General features: G+C 49.5%; 1 protein-coding gene across 1 annotated transcript in view; it reads left to right on the forward strand.

Moving 5' to 3' along the window:
• Pnpla1 (patatin like phospholipase domain containing 1) overlaps window positions 1-7,950 on the forward strand; it is a 37,723-nt gene that overhangs the window by 28,382 nt on the left and 1,391 nt on the right. Inside the window, 4 exon segments of the mRNA XM_050143600.1 lie at window positions 1,426-2,085; window positions 5,197-5,272; window positions 6,206-6,328; window positions 7,639-7,744. Coding sequence (XP_049999557.1) covers window positions 1,426-2,085; window positions 5,197-5,272; window positions 6,206-6,328; window positions 7,639-7,744 — 965 coding nt within the window.

The following is a 7,950-nucleotide window of genomic DNA, read 5'->3' on the forward strand; positions in this document are numbered from 1 at the left end:
GAGCGAGCGCATCCTGGGTTTTGGAGGCAAGGAGTTCCCACCCCCACCCTGGAGCTGTGAGTCCTAGGAAAAATCACTTCAGCTCTAGTTGCCAGTTTTGTAAAGTCTTGTTGCCAGTTTTGTAAAGAAGGGCTTGTACCCCAGCTCTTGACACCTTCGTGCTATGGAGCAGTAGTGAGTCTCTTGGGGCCTCAGTTTCCCCATCTGTGGGGGGGGCAGTGGCAGGGACCACCCTAGAGGTTTACTATGAGAGTGGAAGGTACATCCATGGTGGTTTACATCTGAGTCACACCCTGTGTCTCCTAGAGCCTGGAGGATGAGGGGCTGGCCAGGATCCCTTGGCCAGAATCTGGGGAACCATTCACTCTCTCCTGGGTGATGGCATTTGTCAGGGACTTGAGGTCAGGAAGATCCTATCATTTGACACTTATTTGGAGGCAACTCCATTTCCTTAGCTCAGGGTACACCCCCTGCACCTACCTGTCCCCTGCCCGGGTTCTTCCCAGGCGCCCTGTGATGCGCGCGCATCACCCACCAGGTGGCGCCAGCGCCCACGCGTGAGTTCCTTCCAATTCCTCACGCAAGGCCTCTTGGATTTTTCTTCTACCACCGGATGTGATCAGGAGCTACTGAGAAATTCCTTCTGGTACCCAGAGCCACACCATGAGTCCCCACCCGCCACTTGGAAGCACTCAGATTACTCCCTGCTTGTTGCGGGGGAGGCAGTCATCGCACACAGAATAGTGCCACCCTGGACCCCGCCCCCTTTCTCTCCTCCCTCCCCTGCAAAAGCTCTCACCCACACAGTTACTCCCGCAGCTGGAAAGCTGCTGGCCCGGCTGGCTGCCCGCGTGGTGTGGAAAACAAGACGCAGGAGCTGGAGGAGGCCAGTCTGCACCGAGCTGTGACCAGCAGCCCTCCAACCCCCCACTCCCTCCTACACATGCGCCATCCCTCATCCCCAAGGTTTTCTGGAGAGGCTGGGGCTGAGTGCTGGCCTAGCATACATAAAAATCTAAATTTAATTTCCAGTATTCATAAACCTGGCAGTGTGGCACATGAGATAATCCCAGAACTGGGGAGTTGGGAGCGGTGGCGGGGGGCGGAATCAGAAGTTCAGGGTCATCCTTGGCTATATAGTAAGTTTGAGGCCAGACCAACCTGGACTACATGAAACCTTATTTTAAAGAAGAAAAAAAAAAAACCCAGAAGTTTCCTGGAGCCCTTCTACGAACCCCACCTTCCCCACCTCCTTATGTCCAAATCCTCCTTCATTTGTCCTCACGGTCTTCTCTGCTCAGCTCCTGAGTGCTGGGGCTAACCGTGTGCCACCATGGCTGGCCCTGTATCATATTTATACAGATTTCGCTCACACCCCCGTAATAGACTATGAGCATATCAGATCTGCTGTGCTGTTTCTCCTAGACGCTGCCTACCTCGACTCCCCCAGCAAGAGAGTGATTTTCCCCAGGGTGGAAGTGTACTGCCAGATAGAGGTTGCCCTTGGCCACGAGCCCCCAGCTCAGCGGGACCAGCTTGAAGACTCCTCACTACCCCATGCTCAGGGGGCTCCCCAAGAGGACAGGACGGATGGCCATTCTCCAGCTTCCCCATCAGTGCAGACACCCGAATCCAGGACCAGCGGGGTTGTGGAGTCACCAGGGGGCTCCTCATCTAAGCAGTCACCGGCATCACCGTCGGCCCCATCCCAGCCATGCCCGGAAATGAGTCCCGGGCTGCCCACTGACCCCAGGGACACTGACCCAGTGAATCCTCAAACCCCAAGCCTGAAGGAAGGAGTGAAGGATGGCTGTCAACCGGACTCGGCCGCTGACGACAACCGAGGCACAAAAAGCCTGCCACCAGTGTCGCACACCTCAGACTCAGCGGCAGACGCGCACAGCTCAGAGGCTGGATCCTCAGTGCCTGAATCATCACCTGAATCCCCTCATTGTTCTGGACTGCTGCTCAGACATCCCCAGGCAGCCACAGCAGCAGGGGCAGCCTCCAGACTTCTGCCCTCAGGTCCTTCAACACCACCTGCCCTGCCACCCGTGGAGGAGCCCAGCCCAGAGCGACCCACAGGTATGAGTCTCCCTGCTCTGTCCCTTGAGACTAGCACTTAACAGTGTAGAACTGAGAAACACCAGTTAGTTAATTAAAGGCATGCACCACCATTGACTGGATAAAATAAAATAAATCTTAAAGAAATAAACCAGGCAATGGTGGTGCATGCCTTTAATCCCAGCACTCAAGAGGCAGAAGCAGGCAAATATCTGAGTTCGAGGCCAGCCTGGGTTACAGATCAAGTTCCAGGACAGCCAAGACTATACAGAGAAACCCTTTCTCAAAAACCAAATTAATTAATTTTGATTAATTAATATTAATTAAATAAATATTAATAAGGTTAATATTGATATTAAAGGCCTCACTATAATAAACCATCTATATTTAGAACTCACACAATTTATACAATGTTTAACCAACAAACGTAAACACACGAGGACCCAAGTTTGATCCCCAGAACCCACATAAAGTCTGTGTACAGCAGCAGACGCCTGTAGCTAGCACTGGGGCCACGAAGGTAGGCAGATCCATGGAGACCCTGGCTGGTGAGCCTAGGCAGATCTGTGAGTCTCTCTAAAAAATCTAATTGAGAGGCTGGAGAGATGGCTCCTGCTTAAGAACACTGACTGTTCTTCCAGGGGACCTGGTTTCGGTTCCCAGCACCCACATGTCAGCTCACAGCCATCTGTAACTCTAGTTGCAGGGGACCTGACGCTCTCACACAGACAAACATACAGGCAAAACACCAATGCACATTATATATATATACACCCAGCGCCCACCTCCACACTAACACTCACTCAGTGCACACACGCATGCACACACACACACACACACACACAATAGTGGTCCTATTAATACTCTCCATTTCAAGATGAAGGCCTGCTTACTCGCACAGGTAGATGTTCAGGCCTCAACCCTGGGAATTCATTATGAAATTCTAGCACAGCACATTCAGGAAAGCCTCTGATGTCACCGCAGGAGCCAGCATGGTCTGCCATCCACAGCTGCTGCCCTGGGTCTCCACCAGATCCCCTTGGATCTTACCCTTGAGGAGAGCACTCTTTGCTGATTCTACTGTTCACATGTTTCATCATTATTATTATTATTATTATTATTATTATTATTATTATTATTATTATTAGCTTTTCAAGACAGGGTTTCTCTGTAGCTTTGGAGCCTGTCCTGGAACTAGCTCTTGTAGGCCAGGCTGGCCTTGAATTTACAGAGATCTGCCTGCCTCTGCCTCCTGAGTACAGGGATTAAAGGCGTGCGGCACCACCGCCCAGCTCATTTCCTTATTATTTTAAAATACTTTTATTAACCCTTTGAAATGTTCACACATGTGAACATGCATGCGTGTATTTTGTGTTTTTATTTGTTGGGTCTAGTGAGATGCCTCCCACAGTACATGTGTGGACGACTGCTTGGGGGAGTTGACACCCTTCTTCAATCACAAGGGTCCCAAGGACGGAACTGCCTCTGTCAGGCTTGGTGCTTTTATGTCTTGAACCATCTTGATGAGTCTCTGCAGCGCACAACGCCCGTCTGCGCTCTATGCACTACCATACCGTTCCCAAGCTTCGGGCAAGGGGCTGGAGGTTGAAACACACAAAGACACACACACAGACAGAGAGACACGGACCTCTAGTCAATGGTAAGAAGCCCTTTATTCCATAGCACCAAGGAGGCTTATCTACCCAACACAGTCAGGTGGGCCAACAGGTGAAAACCTTATCCTCTGATCCTCAAGGCAAGGCAACAAGTGCTCGTGAAGCAGAGCTGGTAAACAACTTTGACACAGCTTTCAGTAACTCAAATCAGAAGGAAAGTAAAGATCTCTAGCAGGGAAGAGCAGCTGGAGGCCAGGACTCCAAATGGTCCCAACAGTCTCTTTTGCTGTTGTTTTTAAGATTTAAAAATCTTTCCAGAGACTGGAGAGATGGCTCAGCGCTCAGGACCACGGGCTCCTCTTCCAGCACCCACACAGTGTCTGGCCTCTGTTTCACTGCACACAGACATATATACCAGGCCTTTTAGGGCCACCAACCAGCTCCCAAATCATGTCATGGAGACTTCTGAGTTATGCATGCTCAGCCTAGCTTAGGCTCAATACTGGCTAGCTCTTTTAACTTAAATTAGCCTGTTTCTCTTTATCTACCTTCTGCCTTGGGGCTTTTTTTCTTTTTTTTTTATAGATTTATTTATTATGAATACAATACTCTGCCTGCATGTGTACCTGCACCCCTGAAGAGGGCACCAGATCTCATTACAGATGGCTGTGAGCCACCATGTGGTTGCTGGAATTGAACTCAGGACCTCTGGAAGAAGAGTCAGTGCTCTTAACCACTGAGCCATCTCTCCAGCCTTTTACTTTTCTTCTATATGTCTACTTTCACTGCTTCTGTCTGGCGGCTCCCTAGCTTCTTGCCCTGGCATCTCCCTCTCTTTGCCTTCATTCTCTCCTTTTTTTTCTATCCTATTTATTCTCTCTACCTGGAAGCCCCGCCTATTCCTCTCCTGCCTCACTATTGGCCGTTAAACTTTTTATCAGACCAACCAGGTGCCTTGGGCAGGCAAAGTAACACAGCTTTCCATAACTAAACACACATCCTTACATTGTTAAACAAATGCAACATGCCTTCACATACTTAAATATTCATAACAGTCATACATGTAGGCAAAACACACATACACATAAAATTTTTTAAAAAGTTAAGAAAATTATGTTTGCTAAGTGTGGTGGTGTACACCTTTAATCACAGCACTTGGGAGGCAGAGGCAGGAGGATCTCTGTGAGTTCGAGGCCAGCCTGGTCTACAAAGTGAATTCCCAGATAGCCAGGACTGTTACACAGAGAAACCCTGTTTGTAAAAAACCAGAGAACAAAAAAAATACCTCTAAAAATTGGTTTTCTTGACAATGGCTTCTCACTATTTTGTCTCTGGCTATCCTGGAACTCACTCTGTAGACCAGACTGGCCACAAGTTCACAGAGATCCACCTGCCTCTGATTCCTGAGTGCTGGGATTAAAAGTGTGCTGTGTCATAACGTCTGGTATCTCTGCAAAGTGACCCAGTACCCCCTCCTGTCACCTCACTCCTCCTTGTGTGTTCACTCCGGCTGCAGGGCCTCCTGCCTCTCCACAGCTGACCAGCTTGGCAGCACCGGGCACCAGGAAGCAAGCCCTCCACAAGCCTCTGGTGTAAGTTCCCCAGGACATGTTCTCGCCTTTGCTCAGGGGAGGGGGCCAGCTAAGTGAGGTTTCCACCCTTATGACTGCCTAGGCCCCACCGGCTCTTCTTGTCTGTGGGACAATAATTTACCCTTTGTGCCCTCTTCTCCCCAGTGAGGGGCTATGTGGAACGTGCCTGTTGATGGGGTGATGCCATCCCTCTGCCTCCCTCCTGCGCACACTGGGTGCACTCTGTTCTAGGGCAATGGGAGTGAATGCACTCCTGGCCCAGGGTCTCGTTTTGGGTGAAGCCAGGGTTGGAAAAGTCTAACAGCACCTTAGGTGACCCCTGACGGTGTGATGAGCGCTCAAATCTCTCTTCTGAAGTTTATTAAGATGTACCTGCTTCCCCATTATGTATACTTTCATCTCTACAACTCTGTGTGTGTGTGTGTGTGTGTGTGTGTGTGTGTGTGTGTGTGTGTGTGTCTGGAGAGATGGTGGATGGGAACACAAACCGTTCTTGCAGAGGATCTGGCCTAAGTTCCGGTCCCGGGCACTGGGCAGCTCACAGCAGCCTAGACCTCTAACTCCAAGGGATCTGAAGCCCTCTTTTCATCTCTGTGTATGCATACTTACATGTAGACACACATACACATACAAAAAAAAAAAGAAAATCTTAAAAAAAAATCACAGTTTGTGTAAATTAAAATATATAAAGTATATATTGTGTTTGTGTGATTTTAACCTCTTCGTGTCTACATTTAGTAGGTATAAGTGTGGGTTCTGTTTCCCTCTTGGCCTGGTATTGTTCAGATAAATAGTTAATGATAATCAGGGATGTTTGCTGGGGAACGCCAACCTTGGCCAATGCCGCTGGGGGTCTCCTGAGCTGGGGCAGGACTCTGTGGTGACAGACACTGTTCAGGCCATAACAAACCACCTCCTTGCTTCTTTGCCTAGGGACAGTCCTGCTGTGGATTCAAACAGGGCAGACAAGATGTTCAAGAAGAAACAGAAGACAAAGGCCACCAGAGAGTTCTTCCAGAGAAACCCTCGCTCCAAGAAGCCAGCCAGCAAGCTGCAGTAAGTGTCTGAGACAGAAAGTTCTCCTCTGCTGGGCAGGCTTGGAGCTTAGTTAGGACATCAGGGCTCTCCGAGTCTCCATCTTCTGACCTGAAAAACAGGGGTGACCCGGCTCATAAGCCGCTGAGGGTACAGCGCAAGCCACCCAGTGAACGGGAAAGCATCCAGAAAACAGCAAGTGTCAGGACGGGGTCCTGGAGGTTTGCGCTATTGCTCAGCTGCTGGTTTCTGTTGGTCCTTTTTTTTTTTTTTTTTTTTGAGCAGAGTTGCGCTGACTGTCCTAAAACTCACTATGTAGACCAGGCTGGCCTCAGACTCAGTGTGCAGCTAAAGCTGACTTTTGAACTCTTGACCCCCTCCTGCTTCTAGCTCTCGAGTCCTGGAATTATAAGCACATGACAACATGCCTGGCTCACGTCTTCTTCTGACAACAAACACCTTACCTGTACCAACAGGACGTTGCTTGTGGCCATCCTTTAGTCCATTCAGTAGAAATTAAATTTTTGTTTTGACATTTATTTCCTTTCTGTTTGTGTTTGGGCACATATATGAGTATATGCCACAGAGATCAAAGAACAACGTTGTGGCATTGGCTCTGACCTTCCATCTTTGGGTCCCTGGGATTGAATGCAGGCTGACAGACTTGGGGGTACAAGCCTCTACCCACCGAGCCATCTTACTAGTCCTAGACTTTTCTTTCACGTCCCTCTTGGGTTCATGAATGTGTATTTTATTCAAGCGCCAAGTAGCTCCTCTTCTCACATAGTCGCTGGACCCATCTACTCATGACTGACTGCAGAGAGGGCGGCATGTACCGGATGGGTGAGGGCCGACGTTCAGAGTCCCTTCTGTGGATGCTCCATCCACAGCAATGTTAGCCAGGAGCTGGAGAAAACCCCCTTGGGTCCAGTTGGGACCCTTGAATAAGGAACTTTGTCACCATGTAAAGAAATAAATATAACTTTTTGTTGCTGTTGTTTTTGAGACAGGGTTTCTCTGTAGCTTTGGAGCCTGTCCTGGAACTAGCTCTTGTAAGCCAGGCTGGCCTCCGAAGTGCTGGGATTAAAGGCATGCGTTACCACTGCCCAGCCTAAATATAACATTTAAATGAAAAACAACAAAACCTATTTGTGAAGGTTCAGGGCTAAACACCGAGTTTAACTCTGAGGTGGGCTTGGCAGGATCTTGTAATTTTCCAGAGAGAGCAAGCGACTACCCTGGGGCCACACCGCAGGTGAGAGTAGAGTTTGGAACTCTAATTGCTCTTCTTTTTCCCCCTCACGCATGCGTCCTGGGCTTCTGGAATCCAGGTCTGCTCCTTGTCCACTGGACTTTCCTGTACTCTCCACTTCCAAGACAGTTTGGGTCACCTACAAACCTCATCCCAGTCGGATCCAAGAATACAGCTGCCCTGAGGTAAGGAGTCCCTCTGGGTGTCCGCCAGGGTGTCCCTGCCTCTCCAGATGAGTGTGTATCGACCTGAGCAATGTCCTCGACTCCCATTTCTTCCTGGTACAGCCACAGTCAGCTCTAGAGAACAGCTGGGAGCCAGGCGTGGTACAGGCCTTTAACCCCAGCACCTGGGAAGTGGAAGCAGGTGTGTGTGTGTGTGTGTGTGTGTG

The sequence above is a fragment of the Alexandromys fortis genome, unplaced genomic scaffold (genome assembly GCF_014885135.2).
Source record: "Alexandromys fortis isolate MF-2015 unplaced genomic scaffold, M_Fortis_MF-2015_v1.1 scaffold_9, whole genome shotgun sequence".
NCBI classification, from domain to species: domain Eukaryota; kingdom Metazoa; phylum Chordata; class Mammalia; order Rodentia; family Cricetidae; genus Alexandromys; species Alexandromys fortis.